The sequence below is a fragment of the Muscardinus avellanarius genome (assembly GCF_963383645.1).
Source record: "Muscardinus avellanarius genome assembly, chromosome: 1".
NCBI lineage: Eukaryota > Metazoa > Chordata > Mammalia > Rodentia > Gliridae > Muscardinus > Muscardinus avellanarius.
Genome location: NC_137786.1, coordinates 19,533,062 through 19,559,533, shown reverse-complemented (window position 1 = coordinate 19,559,533; position 26,472 = coordinate 19,533,062). Strand labels below are relative to the sequence as shown.

General features: G+C 33.3%; 1 protein-coding gene across 1 annotated transcript in view; it reads left to right on the top strand.

Annotated features, from left to right (window-relative positions):
- CDH12 (cadherin 12) overlaps positions 1-26,472 on the top strand; it is a gene marked incomplete at both ends in the record, with an annotated part of 310,223 nt that overhangs the window by 241,714 nt on the left and 42,037 nt on the right. The window contains 2 exon segments of the mRNA XM_080711266.1: positions 8,980-9,167; positions 25,103-25,356. Of these exon segments, the coding sequence (XP_080567392.1) occupies positions 8,980-9,167; positions 25,103-25,356 (442 nt within the window).

Here is a 26,472-nt window from a genome sequence, read left to right as displayed (position 1 = left end):
TGAGCAGAGCCATCTGCTCAACCAGACTAATAAAAATAACGTTCAATATATATTCCAAGACAATGGAGGAACTTTCATGGGATGATGCCTGCCACATGCTTAAGGAAGTTAAAGTGTCTTGGGAAAGATCAGAGAAAGAGAGAACAGGCTTTGTTCTCAAAAGTAATTTCATGTCAACAAAAGCATAAAAAACAAGAAAGCAGAAGGGAAGACCTATGCTAAGTCACATCAAATCCTGCAAAGGAGATTTTCCTCTAATTGAGATTTTGTATATAGAGTGAATCTCTGAGTGGTCTGGACACTGGGTATTGTTCTATCAAAGGAGAGGTAGTACTTGGGCGTGCCGCAGCAGGAGCTTCGCTGAATACGGTTGGAGGTTTGTAGGAGATGATGTTTTTAAGAGCTATTCATAAGTGCCTCTGAGAATAATCCACCCTAGATAAGCAGAACAGGACATTCAACCAAGAATATCACAACCAAGCACTTTGGTCTCTCCTATTCTTTAGTGAAGACACCACAGGCAAGAGTATAATGAAGAAAAACTTGGAAATCTACCCAGATCACAAACTAACGCCCCTTTTACCATTGGTCCGTGTTGGCTTGGAGGTGATATAGAAGAAAGCAAAGTCTTAATTTTTATAAAGGTTAATGAAGTAATTAATATGATATTTAGGGCATTTCTGATTTATAAGATTAGATTTGGGTAATTAAAGAGAACATGGAACTGAATACTAACTGGTAGTGAGTTACCTTTGCAAATTATTTTTCTGCCCAACATGGCTCTCAATCCCCCAAAATCAAAGCTTACACTCAAGGAGGAAATGAGTGATACAGTTTTCTGTACTGTGCCTGTTCAAACTAACAGAAACACTGACGTGAGATGGTTTGAAAGTTTTGGAAGCTGAAAAATCTCCCACATAATATCATTTTAGTTTTTCTGTGAAATCCAAAGTGAAATCACCAACCAAGAAAGGAAGGAGTAAAGTTAAGTAAAGCAAAAGTTTGTGGACAGTAGGTTTATTTAATATAAAAGTCAAAGATACTCTGTGCATCTCTGTTCTTGTCACATTAAACCACAATATATCATATGCTTATGATGACACAGTAAAAATATATTAAAATAGAAGTCATAGAGTATGGTAGTCAGCTACCTTTGCATATCTGTATGGATATCTTCAGGTGATGTAGAAGGTGCAGCAGAAATTAATGTTCATAATTTATAGTGATGTCTAACTGTCTCTCTTGGTTTTCCTCAGTACACCTCACCTGCTTTTTGAGAAGAATAATTGCTATTATCAAAAGGGTTGGTTTTGCCAGATACACTAACAAAAGGAAATGGGCAATATAGGTATAGGTTAATATGATGTTAAAATGAAAAAGAAAATCTCTCACTCTCTCTCTCTCTCTCTCTCTCTATATATATATATATATATATATATATATATATATATATATATATATATAAAATCTGTTTCAATTGGATGAAGAAAGAACAAGGGGGAGATAAGAAAATGGGGAGATTGGTACATTGGAGGTGCTTCTGATATTAAAGTTGATAGATTCCAGAGGAAGTAACAACAAATAAACCCACGAGGCAGGAAAACTTGAGCATTTGAGTTTTGTACTGTGTTTGGAACTGTTTATTTCTCTTTAGCTAAACTCATATACCCAAAATCAAGTTGCCAGGACCAAATAGAATTGTGAACTCTTTTTTAGAGCACTGATGTCACTTTTCAATTTTATTTTGTGTGATTGTTCAATTAATGTCTTCTACCTACACTAGATTATAAATAATGTCAGAGTTTTAGATATGTTAAACTGATTTAAACATACAATATATATATATGTATATATAAGTATCATATGGTAACCCATAAATATGTACATTATATGCTTTTATGTATCCATTAAAATAAGCTTAATTAATTCTAAAAAAGTGAACAACTTTTTGGTTATCTATCTTGCTTTTTTTTTATCATACCATGGAGAAGGTTAACAAAATTTGTAGCTTCATTTAACATAGGTAATCTGAAATACTGTAACAATTAGCAATTAATTTACTATATTTTTGTGATATATTTAGTTGTGCAGAACAAGGGATATTTTGATGAAATATTCTTTTAGTTACATGCAATTTATGAAACTTAATCCATTGCTATGTTGAATATTTTGTGTATGGAATTTGATATTCATGTATAAGGGTAGTTACAATGGAGAATGGGAAAATATAACTATTTTCAACATTCTTTCCCCCTTTTGTACCAATTCAGATCATATTGGATGTGATCATGTACATTGTGGTGTGATTTTTTTAAAGTTGATTTCTGCTAAATTTCACAAATACTTTTGTCAAACTCTCCAGTCGAGTTTTCTAAGTTTCCTTTGCTTTATTTTTTGTATTGTCACCCTTTAAAGGTGAAGTAATTTAAGTCATAGAACAAAGCTCTTGATACCAAATACTTGACTCTTCCAAAATAGCTTCTGCTTGGACTCCTCTTAAGAATGAGTAGGAGTGCTTTTGTGGTCTTACTGAGGTGCCACTTACCTTGTATTCACTGTGCTTGACTAAACTCCAGTTGAATCCAGCTTTGTCCTCAGGATGGTCATTCCTTTCCTGTGGATTATGTTTCTATTACTTTAATTTGAAGATACAGTTTCAGGCTCTTAAAAAATACAGGACATAATTCTTTAACCACCAAGCTGGTTTTTTCTTTATTCCTGAACCCTCTTATTTTCAAGATATATGAAAATATTTTAATGAAAATTAAAACATGTTTTCACAACTCTATTGATACCTTCTTTCTTTCCCCTCCATAGCTCTATAGAAAATTTTTTTACCCCTTCTACAGAAAAAAATGTTATAAAATGTATATATTGGGAGATTATCTACAAAATTCTTACTGGGAAATTAGCCAATAATAATGGATAAGGCTTATTTAGTTTAATACAGTATTGTACAAATGATTTTCCAAAAGCAAATCTATATGGGTGATATTATTATTCTACAAATTTCACAGGTCAGGAAAAAGATGACTAAATTTTTTTCCCAGCATCACATAGTTACAGGTACAATTATTAGAAAGATCGTTTTTATTCACAAAATATAATTTGATTTCATTTTATTTATATAAGGTGACATAATTTTGTGTAATAATATTTTAGATTGAGAAATTTAAAATAAAATATTGAAGAAACAAGATTTTGTATGTAATTTGATGGTAAATCACATGCAAAAATATGCAGGTTGCCGGGTGTGGTGGCCCATGCTTATAATCCCTGCGCTTGGGAGGCAGAGACAGGAGGAACGTGCAGGTTCGAAGCCAACCTTGCTGGCTTAAGAGAGACTGTTTCCAAAAAAAAAAGTATAAAATAGGTCTGGGAGTGTAGCTCGAAGGTAAAAAGTTTCTCCAGGAACCCCCCCCCCAAAAAAAATGTATATATATATATATATATATATATATATATATATATATATACACACACACACACACACACGCAGGTCAATCATTTGAAAAATTAAATGTGTAGATTCAATTTATTGAAAAATTTAATGTGTGAATTAAATGATTGAATCAAGAGTTTGTTGGTTATATATAATCTAAAATTAAGTATAAGTTTAGTTCCTAAATGTATTATTGATTTTTAAAGACATTTATATTTTAAGATCAATTTAAAATACTGTATTCTTATACTTTCCAGTAGTTCCAGTATTCTTGTATTACACATTCATTTCTTGTTATATGTAGATAATTTTATATATAATTGAATATTATATTTTACATATAGTTATTGTATTAAGTTTAGATATTTCTTAAATAAGTTTCAAAAGTAAATTTGTTTAATTCCATCTTATTTCTTATTTAATATTCATATTGTTTAATGTTGTTATGGAATCTTATAATTTATACATTCATTTAACATATTTATCCAGGTCTTATAATCTATATTTCTGACTAAATAATAACAGTTTTATATTCTGAGCAAATATATCCTTTTTTGAAGCTTTCATTTATTCTTGAGAAGTTTCTCAAAGAAAAAGAAAGAGAGAAAGGAAGAAAAAAATAGATATTTTATTTATTGTTTTCATAGGTAGTAATAAATGATTCTTATCCTTTCCCCATACACTGTGTAAATCCTAATAATCAGGGTAGAATCAAAGAATACATTTTTCAAATGACAGAGTTACTGAAAGTATGTCTAGTTAGCCTATAATATGGAGCTATATTTTTTATCTGGGTAATTAGTAAGGAATGTTATCTGTAAGAAATTACAGAATGCGATCACTATAATTCCACCTATGTTCCCTATGTGTCATTCTTCCCCTTTGCTGAAGGGGAAGGGATGATTTTGTTAGGCATTATGTGTGCATTTTATGAATATGTAAATATATATATTTTTATTGAGTCTGCAGACAATCTCATCACCTGTTTTATTTCTTAATCTGTGTTGTACAGGTAGTGCCATTAAAATGCTTCTTATGCATCAAAAGTAGGACGCCTCGAAGATGATGGCAGTGTAATTTCATAGTACATCATAAACGATCCAGCTTTGGCACACGGAAGATTACTGCAGAGTTCTGAATTAATCTGAATGACCCCAGCTTTATTGCTGTTAAGATTCTAGACATGATAAAATGTCAAGTCACTGGAAATAAACCGACAGAACCTAAACAATCTGACATAACGGATGCCCAGTTTCTCTGACTTTTCCCACACTCTGTAGACTTTATTATGAGCCACAATATTTTACTTAGAAATACTTGTCTTAATGAATGTGGGTTTCTTCTATCTTACTAAAATCTATGTCATTGGGTCAAGAACAAAAATCCACTGCTGTGTATATTTGAATTTCATATGCACTAAAACCTCAGTGCAAAAGAGAAATGTAAGGAATGAGTCTTTTCCTTATTGCTTTTACACCTCAGGTTTTTTTAATTTTTAATTTTTATGTGGATCATATTTAAAATGGCATACAATCAGACAGTGCTTGGTACCCTCCCCCTCTTCATACCCTCCCCCCGCCCAGCAATGAATGTCCAGGTTGACCATGCTACATTCATACTTTTATACATATTCAAATTTATACCTCAGTTTTGAGGAGTACATGTTAGTAGAATTCTATTAAGTTAACCACTTTTGAACAATGCTAATCTTTTGATTTATTAAAAGTTTTCCAATGACATTACTACTAATAAAATGTGTATAAATTATCAACATTTTCTTTTAAAATATGCTTAATTGCTTGTAAATTCTATTAATGAGGTACTACAAAGAATGTCTTCATTTTTAAGGTATTGGTCTCATAAAATGTTTTTTATAAAACATAATTCATAACCGGGCATGGTGGCGCACTCCTGTAATCCCAGCATTTGGGAGACTGAGACCGGATGATGAAGTTCGTGGACAGCCTCAGCTACTAATTGAGGCCCTCTGCAACTCAGTGAGACCTGGTTTCAAAATAAAGAATAAAAAAAAAAATAGGGCAGGGGGTATAGCTCGGAGGTCGAATGCCCCTGAGTTCCATCCCCAGGCCCGCAAAAAAAAAAAAAAAAATCATAATTCATATCCCAGCACATTGCCTTGAAGTGGGCCACTTTCATCTATATTCTCTATTATCTGATGCTTTTTGGGGTACTTTAAAGTATTTTTCTCATACTGGAAGGTATCAATTTTTTCTAAACATTTCACTTTCACTAACCATATTCCCTTAAAATGACTGCAAAACTACGTTATTTACTTAAATGTTCAATGACTCTATTTGTGCTTTTAATTTTTCCAGTGAAAAGGGAACTTGTGGATCTAAAATGTAACTCAAAGTTATTTTCTCTAAGTGGATTGAACAGTATAAGCAGAAATAGTCCAAGTCTTATAGATCCTCTTTTTCTAAAGATCTCATCCAATCTCTTTTCTCCTCACAGAATGACCCCCAAGGGCACCACTGAAATCCACTATAATTTAATAGTTCCCTCTCTCTCTCTCAAACTCTTTTTATCATTTTTCCTTTGTAATTTTTGGCAATACATTTCTTAACTTAAATATCTTAAGGGAGAAGTATTTATAGTACACTGTAAACATAAACCTCCATTCTTCTGTCTTATAAGAAAATTCAAGACTTTTCTTAACATTTACTAATGAGCCATAAGATTGCACTGTGACCACTGGTTCTATCAATTCAAGGCTTTTAGTGTTTTTTTTTTTCTGGCTTTTATCCCAATCATTCAGTGAGAGGCGAAGGGTGTAGACCCAATTTATTATAAAACATATTTCTATTTAATAGACATTAAAATGAAAAAGAAAAATTAACAATATATTATATGTTCTGGTCATATCTTATTTTCGGGGAATGTGTCCCTGAGAAGCTTAGTAAAACTTGAATTACTATGCTCTAAACCTTCTCACATGAAATAGAAATCTGAGCGTCCTCATGTTTACTAACATCACAGAGTCCCTCAATAGAATTGGGTGTAAGATGTCTATTAAAAATACTTAGGAAAAGGATATTTAGGTTCCACTTATGTATGCATGGATACTTGAAATCAGATTGCCCTTGATTATCTGACTTTCTCCTTATTGAAAATGATGCAATCTAACTTTTTTTTCTTCTTTGATATGATTGCCTTGATTTCAGACAATGTTGTTTTATTTTTATTTTTTTTATTTTTATTTATTTATTTTTTTTTTTTTTTTTTTTTTTTTGTGTGTGTGTGTGTGTGTGATACTGGGGACTGAACCCAGGGACATTCTACCTCTGACCTACACCCCTAGCCTTATTGTACTTTTTAGTTTAAGACAGGGCCTCACTAAGTTGTACAGGGCCTCCCTAAGCTACTGAGGCTCTCCCCAAACCTGTGCTTTTTCTTTTTCTTTTTTTTTTTTTCTTGGTTGTATTCCAATGTATGTTTATACCAAAATTTATTTATTCATTCACATATTAGTCAACATTTGTATGCTTCTAGCTTTCGAGTATTCACAGTTTTAGACAAGTGTATTGTGGAAGGCCGGTCTTGATTAATAAGGGTCTACACTTAAACCTGTGCTTTTTCTATCTCAGTCTCTCAGATCCTTCTGTCTCAGCCTCTCAAGATCTGGAATTGCAGGCATGCTCCACCAAGCCTGGCTGAGACTCTGTTTTGAGCTGAGCAAACTTTAAACATCTGGCAGCTGCTGTGTTAAATTTTGGGGTAATAAAGCCTAAAGAAACAATACTTCTAACTCATGAGACATTACTACTTTGATCAATTAAATGACTTCTTAAACTGGTTTCCTTCATAATATCTATGTAACATGCTAGCATTGCCACTGGGAGATTATGTTATTTTTGGATATATTGTTTATTTGTATATTTATTTAAATTTTTTAGTGTATGGTTTTAAAAAAAGACACCTCATTTCTCCTTTGAGGTGTGGTATAATACTAATTAAGTAATGACATTCAATTATTTTAGTTCACTAGACAAATCACTTCTGTATTGTACATAAAATAAAGAAGTTGTACATCAATATTTAGCCATCTTACAACAAAATATATGTTCCCTTAAGGTGACAGCTATTGGATGGAAATAAATAAGGTTTATTTGAACATAATTTATGAAAACAAAAGTTAAATTATGTTGAGGGAAAGATTTAAGTATTACTAGGACTAATTTACTAAATTTTGCAACTAACAAAATGACTATATGCTATCCAAAATTAATGTGGTTAATACATTTTTGTATATACTCCCCTACCTCCATGGTACTGGTGATTGAATTAAGGGCCTCATGCCTACTAGGCAAGTAGTCCACCACTGAGCCACAATCCCCAGTCTGCATACCTTCTTGAATCAATTAATTGCCCGATTGTAATGTTTTGTTGAATGAACTTCAAGAAATGTGTTGAGTGCTTTCCAAATTTAATTTCCATGAAAGTACTATGATTTCAAAAGAAATGAACCACAGCAGTTGCTTTAAGGATGAAAAGTTCCATTTATGGGCTATTGATAAAATTTGAAACTGGAGCTCCAATATAAACTTTGGATTTTTTAAATTTACTTTTGCTCTCACATTTTCATTTTCTCTCATTTTTCTTTAATTTGAATGTAATATTGTTTATCTTATTGATATCTATATTGAGATGTCAATAAAATAACATGCACTATGTCTTTCTCATGTTATACTTTTAAAAAATTAAAAATGTTCAAGCTATTTCTATAAATTAATTTTGTAGGATTTTACAATTTTTGCCCTGGAGTGGTTTATGTAGAGAAGAATTTTTCTAGATTTATTCTGATTCAGTGTCAATTCCACAGTAATGTAAGTGTTCCACCTGGTGGTAAAAAAAAAAAAAAAAAATATATATATATATATATATATATATATATATATATATTCAATATTTTTCCTCTTTTTTAATGCAAAAAATGGCTACTGTTTTAAACTATGTAGAATGGTGCCAACTTAATTATTAATCATCTGAGTCTTGTTCTCTAATATGCTATATTTAAATCCATTAAGTGTTAGAATTTTGGGTAAATATATAGATCAACATTAAAGATAACCTTTAGATTGATAGGTACTTTGAAATAATTACTTTTAAGATAAATAAGTTTAATTTTCTATAATTTCTAAACATTTATCATCTATTTAGTGTCTATCTTATCTTTCTCTTACATAATGAATCCAGTTGTATAAATATCAATTAATTTTTGATCCAACTATATGTGATATATTTTATACCACTAGTATATAAACCACTTCATCACAGTAATTTTAAATTAAAATTCTCTATAATAATGATAACCAGTTAAAATTCTATTTCAGGAGCCATTACAGTAAAAAGTAAAGTTATTATATTTAATCATAACCTTTAACTTGACAGCAAATTGCTTTTCTATTTTGCACTATATTGGGATGTATTCTCTATAAACTATATATTTCAAGCCTAGAGCAGTTACTGTATGTTTTACTAAATTCACTGTCAATGCAAACTCTGTGTTTTATCAGGCATCTTCCATCTGAAAGTTCCTGAGTCCTCTCCTATTGGCTCAGCTATTGGGAGAATAAGAGCCGTGGATCCTGATTTTGGACAAAATGCGGAAATTTCATACAATATTGTTCCAGGAGATGGGGGTAATTTATTTGACATCGTCACAGATGAGGACACACAAGAAGGAGTCATCAAACTGAAAAAGGTACATAGGCAAGGCTTTCAGCAGTTAACTACCTAATAATAACTACTGAACAGAAACAATAAAAATGGAGAAGTAGAGATAATTTTTATATCATTTAGGAATTTTATTTTCTGCGGGTCTGGGGAACCCAGGGGCATTCTCCCTCCAAGCTACACCCTTAGCCCTATTTTATCATCTTTATTTTGAAACAGCGTCTCACTGAGTTGCAAAGGGCCTCACTAAGTAGCTAAGCTTTCTGGGAACCGCAATCCTCCAGTCTCTGCCTCATGAATGCTGGGTTTACAAGCGTGAGCCACCACGCCCGGCTAGTAATGTTTTAAATAAAAATAGTCCTGGTAACTATGAATTATTCATTCCCCTGGGCACTGTTATTCTGTGATTGAACAGGTATATAATTTATGTTGAACAATCACATCTATTAGTTTGATTACATCATTGTAAAATTTTTACCAGAATTTAAATTCATCACAGGATCTGAAGAAAGGAGAAAGGGTAATAATGGGCTGGAGGAGTCTTTAAAGAAGAAAGTAAACAAAGACTGTAGGGAGAATGAGAGAGAGAGACAGAGAGAGACAGAGACAGAGACACAGAGACAGACAGACAGGAGAAGAGGAAAGTTGGTTAGACTATACAAGACATAAAGGAAAGATATAAAAAATATTACCTGCTGTGTATGTGTATGAGAAAGAAAAATCTTGATTATATTTGAGGTATATAGATTTTATTTCATAAAAACGAAGAAAACTGAATGAGGTTTGAGTAATAGAGTACAGTCAAAAAATGAACCTCTTTTAATTGAGTACTTCTTTCTTTCCCCCTCCTAATATAAAGTGTACTGCATTAACCCCAAAGTGCATATACTTGTTCACCAATTGTGATTATTTCAAACAGAAAAATATTTTTAATTAAGTCCCATTAATCAGTCTAGTATTTCATATTTGCTTACATAATTTGAATGGAAACAGTATATATGGTAAGAAAAATTATCTTAAAGAAAAGTGTACTTTTAATATAGATTGATTTGTTTATTTTTATTCCTGCACTTGCATGTAGATTATTCATATCTTAAAAGTTAATTAACCCACAGGATCCCATTGACAACCTTGAAAAAATACTTAAACGGATATATCAAATTATAAAGTTTATTCTTTTATTGTTATTTAATTTTTCTCTTTTTCTCTTCAGTAACAAATTGGTGAAAGCCTTATCATTGAATTTCTTATTAAAAAAGCTGCATAGTGGTGCACACTTGTAATCCCAGCGCGTGGGAGGGTGAGACAGAAGGATCATGCAGGTTCGAAGCCAGCCTCAGCTACTGAGTGAGGCTCTCACCAACTTAATGAGACCCTGTTTCCACATAAAGTATAAAATAGGTCTGAGAGTATAGCCCAGATATAGAAAAGCCACTGGGTTCTACCTCCAGTACCACAAACACACACAAAATTTCAAATGTTGATTCAAATGGAAGAAATATAAATTATCTTAATAATATTAAAATCATAGAAAATATTTTATACCATCAGATCATTCAATTCAAGTTTAATGTTAATTGTATTTACAAAGTAAAATTGAGGTACAGAAAAATTAATACTAATTATATTACAAATAAGTATAAACATACATTAAATCCTTATTATTAATGTATTTTATATTTACATATATAATTTAATATTGCATTTTATTTTTATTTACACCTATTTAACATGTATGCCAATTATTAAGTGATATTTAGGTGACAACCTGATAAAAGTTGTTCCACTTATTTTTAAAACATTTGAAAAGGATGTTGTGTCATAGTTCTTTATTATACTTAAAAATTAACCTTCCAAAGGATGGGTTCAATTATATGAACTTGACCATTAAAAAGGAATAAGAATGCACCTTAAGTAAGAGCCATATCATTTCCTTTTTTAATGGGGAGATACTGGAGATTGAACATAGGGGAAATTCTACCTCCAAGCTGCACTCACTGCCCTTTTTTTAATATCATTTTTTGCTTTGAAACAGATTCTTGATAGGTTCCTTGAAACTCACTATGTTGCTGAAACTGTTATCTGGATACTCCTATCTCAGTCTTCAAAGTATTAGATTATAGGCATGCACCAGCATACCCATCCGAAATTTTTATTTTTAATATTATTTATATTTTGAGAATCCTTTTTATGTTTTACCTGAATTAAAATTAAGATTTTAAAACCATGGAAGTTATGTAGATATTTAGCCTGGAAAATGTACCACTAAATTTAAAGTGGTTCTTTCTTTGATATATTAATCATTGTTCATTTTATTGACATAAAATTTGTTACTAAATATATTTCAGTATCTAAAAGTTTCACTCCATAAATCTTGTTACTTTCTTCAGTGGATATTTATGTTTTCATCCATGCTGGACTCAGAAGATGGAGCACTAAACCCATTGACAGTTTCCCTCTTCTCCAGAAACTTTCATTCATTTGGAAAAGTTAGACAGTAAACAAACAAATTAAAAAAGAAATCGCTGTTGACAATGACAGACTCAAGCTTGAAAGATAGAAAGAAAGTAAACAGATAACAAGACTGTTCAGGACACTATTTTATAGTGAAATAAGTCAGAAAAGAATTTGGAGTAAGAGTATAAATTTGAGCAGAAACTGAAGGAAAAGAGAGATAAATGTATGTATGTGTTAATGCTCAGGAAAATCGATGGCCCTTTGCAGCATCTCTGTGGGGGGAATGCATTGGACAGGAGGCAGGAGGGACCAAAAGGCAGTGTGTAAAGGGCAAGTACAAAGATAACCCATCATGGAGGGCCTCGGAGGTCAGTCCAAGGACTCTGAATTCAATCATGATATGAGAAGCCATGGTGATTTTAGATTTAAATTTTTACTCTTTCAGAGCCAGTTTACTCTTCATGCTTTGAGTATAATCATGTGTAGAAAGTGAATATGGAAATAGCCTCATGAAAAAACTACACAGACATAATCCAGGAAATTGATTTTGATGTTTATAGAAACAGACAACTTGCAGATTAGTGAGATGCTCGCTAAATTTTAAAGAAAGAGTCAAACATAGTTTTACAAATATACTGGTCATTTGGTAAATTAGACTTAGCAACTGGATATTCACAAAAGACTGATAGAATATAAGGATTTGTTTGTAGTATTGTCATTTGTTCTCATCTCTAAATAAGGATACATCAGACGCAAAAATCACCTAGTAAGTTATGGTAATAATGGGGGAACAAATTCAACCAGGAAATTATATCTAATAAATTTAAAAAATAACTTAAATTTTATAACCAAAATTTAAAATTATTTATCTGTGGTTTATTATATTGTGTGGAATATGTCTTTGTATATATACATACACAAACATACATACATGTATATAATATACAATATAGAATATATACATATATAAAATTTTGGTCCAACATGGTGGTATCACCTTATAAAAACAAAATAATAGAAAAATATTCAGTTATGTAAAGCCAGCAAAAATTTAAAATTAGCTTAAACACCAGTTTTTCTTTAAATGTATTTTAGAGTGAAGAGTGTATGGTAAGACAATTTAAACTATATGCAGTAAGTTATCACAAAAAATTTATCTTGCAATTTTTATTAGGTATCCTTGAAAAAATGGTATGTTTTGAATGCATGTCTATGCAAATATAAATAGTAGCTTTTCTGTTCAGTATGATCTTAAAAATTATTTTTGGAAGTTTGCCCTTTAATATTTAAGCGTAGAATCCCAGTATGAGAATTTTGTTATAAAATGCAATTCACATAGGAATCACACTTGCAATTATACAAAATATTAATTTAGAAAGTTAAAAATATATACTGTTTACATATAAACATGTTCTCCTTTTAAAGATTATTTTAAATTTTAGCTAACAGATTTTAAGCTGCTGCAGAGGAATGAAGCATCCAAGTCTTTGGTTTCAGAGTTTTTCTTTTTCTAACTTACCTAAAAATACATCAAAACAGTGTTCTGATGTGCTTATCTTCATTATTGTTTTATCTTCAAATCATTTTATTTCATTTTCTTTTACTATATCCCTCTTTCTTTTCCCTCTATGGAGTGACAATGTGAGATGACAAAAATGATGCTTAGGTTTATATGAGCTGAGGAGAAGAAAGAAAGGCATTTTTACTTATTTTATTTCTTAACTTCAACTTTAATTCACTTTATGAAGACTCTGTTAGGATGTCATTTCACTGTCACACTGAATTCAGAGTAACATTAGGAAACTTTGTAAATTTCTCCAGGGTACAAGATATTGGTAAAAAAAAATAAAACCCAACAAAATAAAAACTGCTCTAGCTCTACCTCACAACATAGTACACTGAGCAGAATGTACAGAAATGAAAACAGTCTTAGGTTCTACTGCGTAATACAGCTAATACTAATGATAGCAATACCATAATAAACTTTTTAAAATTTTAATCAGATCTAAGAATCAGATGGGGTATATTTACCCCAATCAGGTAGGGTATATTGAAACTGAGAAAATTCAACAACTTTGTTCTTCATGAAAATGTATATTTTAGTCAATAATTATTTTATATTGGATACATAAAAGCAGGTTATATTTATGTATATGTTTATTTGTATATTATATATAATTATGCCCTTGTACATTTATAAGTATATAATTGTATAAAATAAACATACAAACACAAATATATATATATATATATATATATATATATATATATATATATATTTCTATCAGTTAATAACTTTCAAGAACTAAAAAGTTATATTTACAGAGCAACTTTGTTTTTTTCATGTTGATTGCAAAATCAAGGTGATAAAATAGTGGAGTAGTTATACAAAGGACAATTTGATATCTTGCGTAATTTCTCAGCTAATTCTGTACTGTTTCTACTCAAATATCTGTTAGGAAATAAAAAGTAGTGACTGCACCTATTTAGCATGGCACAGTGATTGCCTATTTGGCATATTATTTAATTTAAATTAATATAACAATAAATCATATTAAATACTAAGTAGAATGTATTGTTTGTTTTCGGTGGTACGAGAGAGGCTAGACCTCCTGTTATGCCATTATTTGGAGACAGAGAGCAAAGTGATTTTAAACATAGGAGGTAAAGTACTTTAACCTTCCAAAGAACACTTTTAATTAATAATCTAAGGTCTCAGCTGGTTCCATTAGGTATTTATGTTTTAAATTTCCTCATTAGTCAGCAAAACTATTAATTTGCAGTCTTAAATGACCAAGAAGTTAATTCTACAGTATATGGTTTGGTTACATAGCACCATCTTGTGGATAAATTTTGAAAATCTCTTAGTAATACAATTAAATTAAATTTTGGACTGCTTTTTATAGCCAAATATATGCTTCTGTTTAATAAGTTTACATTGCTTCTACTTTTAGTCAGTCTGAAATGACTACTTTCAGAGAAAATTTAGTGATTGATGTTCTTTGTGTAAACATTATGCTCTTATTCTTCTCAATGTTTGTTTTTACCCTCTTTCTAAAATGCCTTGCCTAACTTCCCTTAACAGACTCAAGTCTGTTAGACTCACATGGAGGAAACAAGTGCCGAATATTCTACTTGCATTTCAAGTTTTCCAACTTCTTGTTCCACAAGGTGTTTTTCCAAAGTATCTAAAGTGCTGGCTGTGTTCCTCTTCTGCCCTCAACAAGACTGTGCTTATTCCTACTTTCTCTTTTATACTTTCTTGCGGCAGACTGGCTCAACCGGGCACTGAATATGGGCACTGAGTTCGCTCGAGACTGAGTTTATCAGAAAGATGGGCAAAGGCTTCGATTGCAGTTCTGCAGCCACTTATCTGCAGCAATTTTTTCCCTTTTTATGAAATAAACTCCTTTAAGTTCCTGTTCACGGAGCTAAAAGTGGAGATTCCTCTTCGGGAAAAGATCTGACATGGAAAAATGCTTCTTGTGCAATTGACACTTTATTACAAGAACCCAGGAAATTTTATATCCTTCACCAGTGAGATTAATAGTAAAAAAAAAAAAAAAAGAAGAAGTGTAATCACCACAAAACAATAGTGAAGGACATGTAAATGTAAACAAAGTAAAAAGACACTAGTCCGGGCATTCAAGATTAGCTCTGGATCTTGTGACCAAATCCAGCCCCCTGTCCTTGAGCCCCCTGCCCTTGCAGACAGGTGGCTCCAAAGGGCAAATTCCAGAAGGCATAGGCATGCCCAGGGCTTGGAGAATATGGCCTCTCATGGAATCTCCTTTAACTCTTTTCAGAACTTTCTGTTCCTAGGGCTTAGTTCATATAGCTGGCATGGGGAGATATGGCGATCCAAGGGGCTGCGATGGAGTTCTCCCAGTTTTCGTCTGCATTGCCATCCAAAGTCTGAAAGCTTAAAGAAGCTCACAACACAGTTTAGTAGATAAACACCAAAAGTAACATGCAGTTTTTATATTTAGTTGTCAGATGTACTTCTCTAGCTGCTGAGCACTTTTCCTCAAATGACAGGCTTATTAGAAGCCTATTCCTCTTTTAATAATCCATTTTCCTATCACAAACCCTCTGCAACTTCCTTTTCTTTTCTGATTATCCTGATTCTCTCCTTCCCATTTGGGACAATCTTAGGATAAGCTTTTCTTCATACAAAATGCTTTCTTATTCTCACCATATTTCCTTTCTTTCACACTTACACATTTATTATATCTGTCCTTTGTTCTGACATATTCATTTCTTAACCACGTGGCTCCTGCCTCCCTGTCTCGGGCAGCGCACATACTGGGTGTAAAGGTCAAGAATCTTCCTAGCCTTCGGCTCTATTGTATCGGGAAGTATTGGCTGCTCATCAACTAGGCTGCTTTGAAGTCACACACAAAGTTTATCTTCTGTGTATCTAGGCTGGATCACAAGGAGAGGGGGTAAACAGAGGCACCGGTTGCCTCCCTTGCAAGTTTTTAGGGCTAATGGCTTCAGCTGACTCTTAATGCTTTTACTATAGGTTAATGAATAGAATGAAGGTCAGAGATAGGTATTCTGTGTTTGTAATTGCTATAGCAGGACTGCTTCAGTATCTGAATTCTGACTAGAATTACATCTTGAACAAAGCCGAGGGTGTTTAGAGGCTTAGACAAATTACTAGAAAATTTATTTTCCAAAGACTCAGTTTCTCTCACAGTCCTGATCTTACATCACCGGGGCAATTTGTGTAGAAAGTTAAAAGAATCATTACCAAAAGAGTAATAGTTATGAAAGAATATCTAAGAGTGGGGGAGTACTTTGGCCAGAGACAATACTCTCCCTCGGGGCACTGCTTTCTTTAAGTGATCAGCCAATTTTGTATGGAAATTACACATGCAAATGCCGAGGAAAAGGCGGCACTTTCTAAAATAATAATAATAAAAAATCTAGGCCTTTTCTTAGGCTGCTTTCATTCCAATTTACCTTCCCTTGCCAAGAAGGACATAAAGCTTATCCAGTGATTTCTTCTGAATAAGGGTTAAATTGTCCTTTCTTCTTCTATATGTGGGCTAACAACCCTCTTTGAAACTGTTTGCCAACACTGCAATGACTGTTTCCCTAGCCAAATCCTACATCTCTCCAATACCTTCTTTCTTCTGTAAAAATGATAGGAGTAGCATTTATTTATTCTGTCCATTGTACTTAAATAGTTTCTTGCATTCTCAATGCTAATATGGAAACAACAGATAGCACATTTTCTGTTGTCATCTTCTTAACACCCAACATACACATGTACAAGCTACATTGAAAGAACACCAAATCCCTTGAAATGTGTCTTCTGGAGTTGTTGAGCTATTCCTCCTCATTCATAACTACACACAAATGTCTTCATTAATCCTTCCTTCCTTCCTTCCTTCCTTCCTTCCTTCCTTCCTTCCATCGTTCCTTCCTTCCTTCCTTCTTTTTATTTCTGCCGTAGTACTACAGATTGAACCCAGGGGCATCTACTTCTGAGCTACATGCCCAATGATTTTTCTTTCTTTCTTTTTTTTTTTTTAACTCAAATCTCACTAAGTTGCTGAGGCTGGTCCTGAGCCTATGATTCCTCCTCCTGACTCAGCCTCCCAAGTACTATGCTCTCAAGCTGGGGCCACCAGTCTGGCTTCCCCTCCTTTTCTGTAACATTAATCTTTCTTGTCTCACTAAGGTTGTTTTGTTTTTGAGCTTCTCAGGCAAAACTGATCATTTCTTACTCTCCTCCAAAATGTCATCATGTCTGTCAAAGCATCTGTAATACTTAGGGCTCTAAATATTTACAACACACTCCCATTATTCTTTGTATTTTTAGTCTCTAGAGGTACTTTCTTTTTTTTTTTTTTTTTTTTTTTTTTTGCGGGTCTGGAGATGGAACCCAGGGGCATTCGACCTCCGAGCTACACCCCCTGCCCTATTTTTTATTCTTTATTTTGAAACTGGGTCTCACTGAGTTGCAAAGGGCCTCACTAAGTAGCTGAGGCTGTCAGCGAACCGTGATCCTACAGGTCTCAGCCTCCCGAATGCTGAGATTACAAGTGTGCACAAGTGTGCACCACCACACCCGGCTGCCCTAGAGGTACTTTCTTATGTCTGCTTTTATCCCTATTATTAAAGAAAATTTATGAAATATATAGGGGACAAGTTTTTGTTGGCTAGAAGAATGAGCATTTTTATTGTTTTAATGCATTTGATTTTCTTTTCAAAATATTTTGAAAACAGAATGTGATTGATTTCATTAATGAGAAGTCTGTAGCAAAGAGAAGTACTTATTTTCAAAGTCACTCAGCTGGCTGCAAACTATCTCATGTGTTTGAAAAGCATAGAATTTCAACTATTGTGAAAAATGATTCATATTAGAAAAGTTAACTGGCTTTCTCAGATGGTGTCTCTATGACACATATATTTTACTTAAACATTTACAATATTTGATGAATCTTTTTGTCATTTCAAAGAAAAATCTCACTGAAAATCTGTAATAAGAAGCACTGTAGATTTTTGTGTTTGTTTTGATTTGTTTGTGTTCATTATCAGATTTGTTTGAAAAAGTATTGTCACTTAAATATAGGCATTGAAATAATGCCCATATTTTTAAGTTAATTTCTTAAACTGTCAAAATGTTGCAGTGTTACAGAATATTGGAATGCAGTAAGAACTTTTTACAGAAACACAGAATGCATTTTCAATATTATTTTGTAGAGATAAGTTGAATGAAATGTATTTTTCTATATTTAAATGGTGAAGAATGGCAGTACTAGTTTTCTTTTAGGCTTAAATATTTTCAGTTTTGTGACAGATACTGTGAAAATTTGTTAAAACTAAAATTTAGATTGAAATATGTTCACATTTCATCATATTTGTGTGTTACAGTGACATTCTCACTTGATAGAGTAACATCTTTTATTCATCATTTTTTTTTGTTTTTAGTGATATATCAAGTTGAATTCTCTCTTAATAATGATGAGATATGTAAAAGATAACTCCCATATATTTCCCAGACAAGAATTGTCTTTACTGATTATAAAATATACTCTTGGATAATTTGACTTTCTTTCAAACTAATACTTGTTTGAACATCTTATCTTTATTGTTCAGCCTGGTATATAAACTTACTTTATAAGGGCTTGTTCCCAGTGTCTTTTCATTCTGGGTCAGTCTGATATAAATTTGTTGTCTAACTGCTTTTCTTAAAAGCTATTTGGTCCACTGCAGATAATCTTACGTCCTTTGATCATTTGTGTTCTTTGACAGTTTTCCTTTCTACTGGCCATTAAAACCTACTAAATGATTTAGCACAATCCTACTACTAAAGGGTACATTTGTTTTTTAGAGTGATGCCTTTACTGTGTTGGTAAAAATGATAGACGTGTATCATAAAACCTAAAGTCATAAAATAGAATAATGCAACAATAGGCAAAACCTCAGCTACTGTGAGGCAGGACATGGCACCTTTGGACCTTTGCTCTGAGCCTTTCAGGCTGAAATGAAGGTCTGTCTGGGGGCTGTGATCTGATCACAGAGTTTGAGTTGTTTTCCAAGCATGCCTGCAGAACTTGCTTCTTTGTGGTTTGGTGACTGAATTTCCTATTTCTTTAGCTCTCAGCCAAGGTCAAGTCTCAATTTCTATAGGTGCCATTGAGGCACAGGATGCTTTGATTTGTGCCTATTCTCTTCAACACCAGCCAGAAACTATCTGAGTTGCTTTCTTTTAAATATTCACCTTATTAGGTTGGGCTCTCTCTCTCTCTCTCTCATCTCTCATTTTGTGATAATACTGGGGAATGAAACCATGGACATTATAGCTCTGAGCTACACCCCCAGCCCTATTTTATTTTTTATTCTGAAACAAGGTCTCATGAAGTTGCTGAGCTTGTCTTGAAACTCCAATCCTCCTGTCACAGCCTCCCAAGTACTGGGATTACAGGTGTTTGCCCACCATGCCTGGCTATTAAATCTCTTTTAACTCATTGTCAAGTGAATAATGACATTAATTATATCTGCAAAATTTATATTTTGCATAAATCTTAACAAATTGGTGAGAATGATACAGCATTAAATTTAGTCCTCACATACCCTCAAGGACAGAGTTATTGCACAGAAGGGTGGGAAGGTCCTTGGGACCAAAATTCTTAGGAGTATCTCAGTATTCCATCTGCCATAATTGCTGTTTTCCACTTCTCAACATGTCTATAATTATAGATGTCTATATATACTCAACATTATCTGGAAGCAAAATGAGGTTCTAGAAGAACCAGGGACACTAAAACTTGCTTATCCCTCTTTGAAATGAGAAAATCATGCGGAACTTAATATTTTATGTAAATTTTATGCGCAGGCAATTTTGGCAGATGCCTGTAATCCCAATACGTAGGAGGCTGACAGAAAGATGGCCAGTTCCAGGCTGGCCTCAGCAATTTAACAAGGCCCTCGACAACTTAAGGATACCCTATTTCAAAATAAAATAAATTAGAGCTGAAATTGTAGTTCAGAGGTAAAATGCCCCTCAGTTCACACACACACACACACACACACACACACACACACACACACACACGGCAGAAAAAAATAAAGACAAAAAAGCAAAAAGAACATTTTTCTTGATTCCTCTTTTTGTATATCAGGGAACAACTACATATAGCATATTCCAATTTACCATAGTTGTATTCTCTTTTATTGTGAAACTTCTTACAATATGAAGTATTTCCTAAAAATTCTGGTCACATGAATCTTCTTTCAGAGAAACTCCCATAGGATTCAAGAACTGCTCACCTAGATTCTCCTTAATCAATGTTACTGTTTTTACCTTCTTAGAAAGGTTAAAAGTATTGAATAAGCTCCAAAAAACATCATAAAATTTTGAATTTATTTAGAAAGAACTAAATACATTCAGCTTCATAAAATGGTATTCCTATCATAAAAATTTAAATGCTTAATAATTATAAGTAAATTCTATTTGTTCTATACTTCAAAAGTTAGAATGTATTGATTGCTAATTAAAATGAAAAATTAAATTAAAGCTAATTTTAAATGTGGAGGGATTTTAGTCAGATGGACAAGTACTATCAAGCCCAGAGAGATGATTATGGATTTTCTTTGTTTTTTTAGAGATATCAGTTTATAGAGTGAGACTGCCTAAGGGTTAAGGTCATGAAGAAATATCTTACATTCCTTTGATAACTATAGGATATAACTTTTCAGTTGAAAAAAAATCTATATGTACAAAAAGGGTTTTTTGCCTCAATCTCTATCTCTCTGACCACCAAATTATTGCCTGCTGTGATAGGTTGGGAGTTCTTAAAATGCATAGTTTATGTCTCATATCTTAAAAAATATGTTTCAGAATTCAGAATTCTCCTCTCATCTATGGCTTGTGCCGGGGTCCAGCCCTAGCAGGAGTCAGTGGCCATGTGTTGGTGAGAGAAGAGTCAATATCAAGTGAGAGAAGACTCTGACACACGAGACCAGATGCAAGCTTTTCCTACTTTATTCAGGATTTGTTACAATCTTTATACTTTTTCAGGGGTGGGCAGAATAGACAAAACCACAGTCATGCAAACAGAAAACTTCAAGGACAGAAAAAGTCTTTAACAGACTTTAGGACAGGGTGCAGACATTTAATAAATCATAGAAAGTATGCTTTGCCTCATATCACAAGGTCAGCTTGAACTTAATCTTATATGGTGGCCCAAACTAATGTCAGTTTGAGCTTAATTTTTGGCCCAAACTTTATCCTTGGGAAAAAAAATTATCTTTGCTGACTCAATCTCTCATATGCCACTGCCCATTAGTTAAAATGCTTATTTATAAAATTATAATTACACATATTATTCCAAATAATTTTTTTTGGTAGTAATGGGGTTTCTGGAAACCCTTCTCCAGGCTACACTCCCAGACCTATTTTATATTTTTATTTGGAAACAGGGTCTCTTAAGCCAGCGAAGCTGGCTTCAAATCAGCACAATCCTCCTGTCTCTGCTTCCCAAGCGCGGGGATTACAAGCATGTGCCACCACGCCCAGCTCCAAATAATTTTAAAATAATTCTTTTGAAGGGGAAGGGCTAGTTTTTCTCGCGAGGGACTCCAGCCTTTGCGGGTCCCCTGGCCAAGCTTTTGCTCAAGGCCTGCATGAGATGCTGCAGCAGGATTGAAATGAATTTTCCTGTATGGAGTCAGAATGCTTTAGTGAATAATCAAGTAGAGAAATAAAATTAAGATATTATCTGGAAAGAATTTATATAGTAAAACAGATAATTAGAGGCATTTTAATGTTCAGGGGAAAATTGAGAGAGGAATGGAGAACAATTGGTACGAATGCCTATATTCTAAGATAACTAGTAATTCTGGGGCTCAAAACAGGTAAGTATGAGCTAGTGCAGCTCACTTTGCTTTCTGGACAAAAAGATGATTCCAAAATTGATATGATCAGAGTAGTCTTATACTAGAAGTTAGAGAATATTAGCATAGAAAGATAATATTGCTTAATACAGAGCATATAAATATCAGAAAAGCAAAAAGTATATGTTCCTAACTTGAATTAGCTAGTAGATCCTCCTATTTTCAAATACCTTCTAAAGCATTTTAAGTGAAATATTACTTCTTCCAATTCATTCATTAGCCAAGATTCTATTATTCTATAATTTATTGAATGTTGAGACAAACACGTATTTATATTTGTATCTTTCTGTTCTCCAAAAGGTTATCTCTGGCTTTGCCAGTATATAGATAGATGATAGATAGATAGATAGATAGATAGATAGATAGATGATAGATAGATAGATAGATAGATAGATAGATAGGTTTTTTTGTGTGTGTGGTACTGGGGTTCCTGGAAGCCCTTCTCCTTCCGGGCTACACTCCCAGACCTATTTTATACTTTTTATTTGGAAATAGGGTCTCTTAAGCCAGCACTTCTGGCTTCTAACCTGAGCAATCCTTCTGTCTCTGCCTCCCAAGTATGGGGATTACAAGCATGTGCCACCACGCCTGGCTTTGCCAGTATACTTTATAACATAAAAATTATATTTTATTTACTTAATTTATGTATGTATGTATGTATGTATTTATGTATTTTTATTTATTTATTTATTTATTTATTTATTTATTTGTTACTGAGGATGAAACCCAGAGATATTCTACTTCTAAGCTACACCCCCAGCTCTATTTTATATTCTTTATTTTGAAAGAGTTTCACTAAATTGCAATGGGACTAAGTAATTGAAGCTGTCCACGAATCATTATCCTCCTGACTCAGCCAACCAAATGCTGGGAATAAAGGTGTGCGCCGTTGTGCCTGGCTATATTTTATTTAATTTAATGGTGGATGCTACCATTTAATGGTAGTTTCTTTCTTTTTTTAAGCTAAAGGTACTCTTCTTAAAACTTTATTTTTTTGTTAATTACTACTCAGATACTAATAGAATAAGCAAAACTTATACTCAATCTCATATATTTGAAAATGTGCACCTCATTTTTACCTTGGTCTTTAGTTCAAGGTAACCATTCTCATCAATTGTAATATATTTTTTCTTTTTTTGTGGGTAAAAAATGTTTTGCCTTTCTTTTTGTCCTGGCAATTGATTGTTTTTGTGTAAGTCCAATTCCTTTAGCAAACCCAGTAGTCAAGTTTTAGGTAGGCCAAAAAAAGCATCATAGGATGATTTTATTGCAGGCATTTTTTTGAAAAATTGACACAAAGCCAGTTAGAGTGTAGAAGAGGAAGTTTATTGCCAGCAGGATGACTTAGGGTAACTCTTGAATAACTCTGGCCCTGAGCTCCAAATTTTATAGACTTGAGGGTGGAAGAAGGCAGGCAGGCTTACAGAAGCTGAAATGTGACAGTTAGTTAGTCATTGGAGGGTGTCATAAGGAAGTCGGGCATGGGGAGGGCAAAAGAGGGGGATTCCTGAGCAGGCTACTGACCTATGTGACTTTTTACAGGGACTGATGTGATCTTCAAGGACACCTTATACACAGGTGGTTTCTTGGATACATGGCCCTCTGCAGGTCACTTATCTGTAGTTACAAACTTTTGCAAGTATGGGGGAAGGACAATTCTTGACCTTTCATTTTAGTAACTCTTACTATTCTCCCACAATTCCTCTTTTTTCTCAGATATTACATTTCTTTTCAAGGAGCCAGTGGCCATATTATCAGACATAGTATTTTATGTCTACTATTCTTTACTTTTCTTAGTCTTAAGGGAAATAAAAGTTTCTACTGAGAGAGATGAAAATGGAAGAAATTCAAAGTTATATGTTAACAAACAGGAGATGAGTGAATAAAAATAAAGTCAAAGGAAGCATTACATACAAACAGATAAAACTAATAACAAAATGCAATCAACTAAAAAAAGGAATAATTAGAGGGAAAATAAACAAACATCCTCTTGAATGAAGAATACTGTGGAAGAGTTGATATCTAATCAGTGTTATTGTAAATTTCATTGAATTGTGAGAGATTTTGAAGATTTTAGGGTGATTTTTTTCTCTCCTAAGGTACATACATAAAACAGCAATCACATCTTAAAAAAAGAAAAAGAAACCTCGTTTAGTTTCCACAAGAGTGCTATGAAAAGAAATAGATGCTGAAACAGCGATCAGCAAATCACTGAAATCACTCTGGGGGGAATTAATTTGAAAAACAAAAATTTTAAGACTCCCAGAAAATAAGTAGGCTAATGTTAAATTCATGTTATCTTTGTTCGTTTGGCAAATAGATGTCAGTGCCATTCACCTTTGTCTTATCATGTACAAAGCATCATATTAACACTATATGCATGGAATATCATATTTTGCATGTATTGGGATGACTAATATTTATCATGAAGGTGGATGTAAAAATAAAGGGTAGAAACAAAATTTAGCATAGGTGACTACTTAGAAAATGACCTCTTGATTTAAATGACTTTTCAATTTGATCACACACTAATATTGTGTACAGCTCTGGGAGCACAACAGACCAAATCTTTTTTTTTTTCATAATAAGATCTTTCTAGTAAAATGACCTTGTCATTCAAAAGTTCTTAGAAAATGGCATTAATGTCAGAAAAAGAAAAATGGGCTTAAATGTATATTTTTGTTATAACAGTTTTTCAGGTGGTATCTGAAAGAGCATCTTCAATTATCCAAAACCATTTTTGAGGTTTTTTCACTATTGCTTAGTTCCACTAGATGTCAGTATTGGATAAGAACTGAGAATGGCTTCCCTGAAACATTTTTTTTTCCATTTATATAAAATACATAAGTTCTATCTGCAATGTATATCCACAAGTACATTATGTCATTTAGTTATATGTAACAGATTATAAATGGCCCAGAAATGTCTACAATGTGGTGACTCTTTTTCTAACACGTTTGCCTTGATAAATATATATGATATTTAGAAATCAGTACAATTGACACTATCCTGCAAATGGATCTGAAGCAATGTTCATTTGTGCCTCATTCTATATGAATGTACCTCCTCATTTTTTATGTGTCCTCACTACAGCCTTTGGATTTTGAAACAAAGAAAGCCTATACTTTTAAAGTCGAGGCCTCCAACCTTCACCTGGACCACCGCTTCCACTCGGCTGGACCTTTTAAAGACACGGCTACGGTGAAGATCAGTGTGTTGGACGTGGACGAACCGCCAGTGTTCAGCAAGCCGCTCTACACCATGGAGGTTTACGAAGACACTCCAGTGGGGACCATCATTGGCGCCGTCACTGCGCAAGACCTTGACGTGGGCAGTAGTGCCGTTAGGTGAGAAAAAGAAATGTTTTCTATATGTCAGGAAGAGAAAAAAAAATTAATACTAAGTCACAACAATGATCAAAGCTAACTGATGACTTACTTATAGGATATGATGCTAGGAGCTGGGCCTAGTAGTGCACACCTGTAATACCAGTACTTAGAAAGCTGAGACAGGAGGACAGCAGGTTCAAGGCCAGCCTCAGCAACTCAGAGAGCCTCTCAGCAACCTAGTGAGATCTTTCTTTCAAAACAAAAAGTACAAGAGCCGGGGATTTTAATCCCAAAAGCTCTGGTTTTAATCCCAAGTAATACACACACACACACACACACACACACACACACACACACACATGCACGTACACACACACACACACGCACACACACATAGGAGTGCTTTGACAGTGCTTAGAATATAATATTAGAATATAATAGGTATTAATAAATGTTTCAGTTACTTTAAAATCTCTGCTCTCTTCCACAGTGCTAATGTTTGAAATAAGACGTTTTTCCTACTTGCAATTTTAAAGTCATGCTTTTCACTGTTATAACTGTATCTGCAGGTTGTGTAAGAGAGTGAATGGAAGCAAGGTAAATCAGTCCAAGGGTAAGATGAATTAAGGAATTGCTCAAAACTGAACTTTGCAAAGAGCTATTTCCTGCAAACATCTCCCCTCCCTCTTTGTCTCTCTCTCATTCTCTTCCATTAATCCAGAAATTCCAGTAGAATCATGAGGAATGATACAAATGTCTTTTTTTCCCACTTTTACATCAATCCTGCAATGCATTGAGACCTACCTAATGTTTATTCTGTCATAATATAACTGACACATGCCTTCAACTGTTGGGAGGCCAAAAGCACAAGAAACATGGAATTTTTCATTATTAGAGGTAGAAAGTTACTATTTAAGAACCAAATTAAAACACTACTTAGGCTTTTAGAGCAAGTATGTACCATTAGAGAGAAAAATAGATATAGTTCCTAAGACTTTTTGTCATGTAGTAAGCAATGACACCAAAAAAAATCATGTATTCAGTGACAGCACAGTTTTTGTATACAGCCAAGCCTCAGGAAGTGGCTTGGATATATACATATCATTCTGATGTACTCATATGAATCTATCTCCC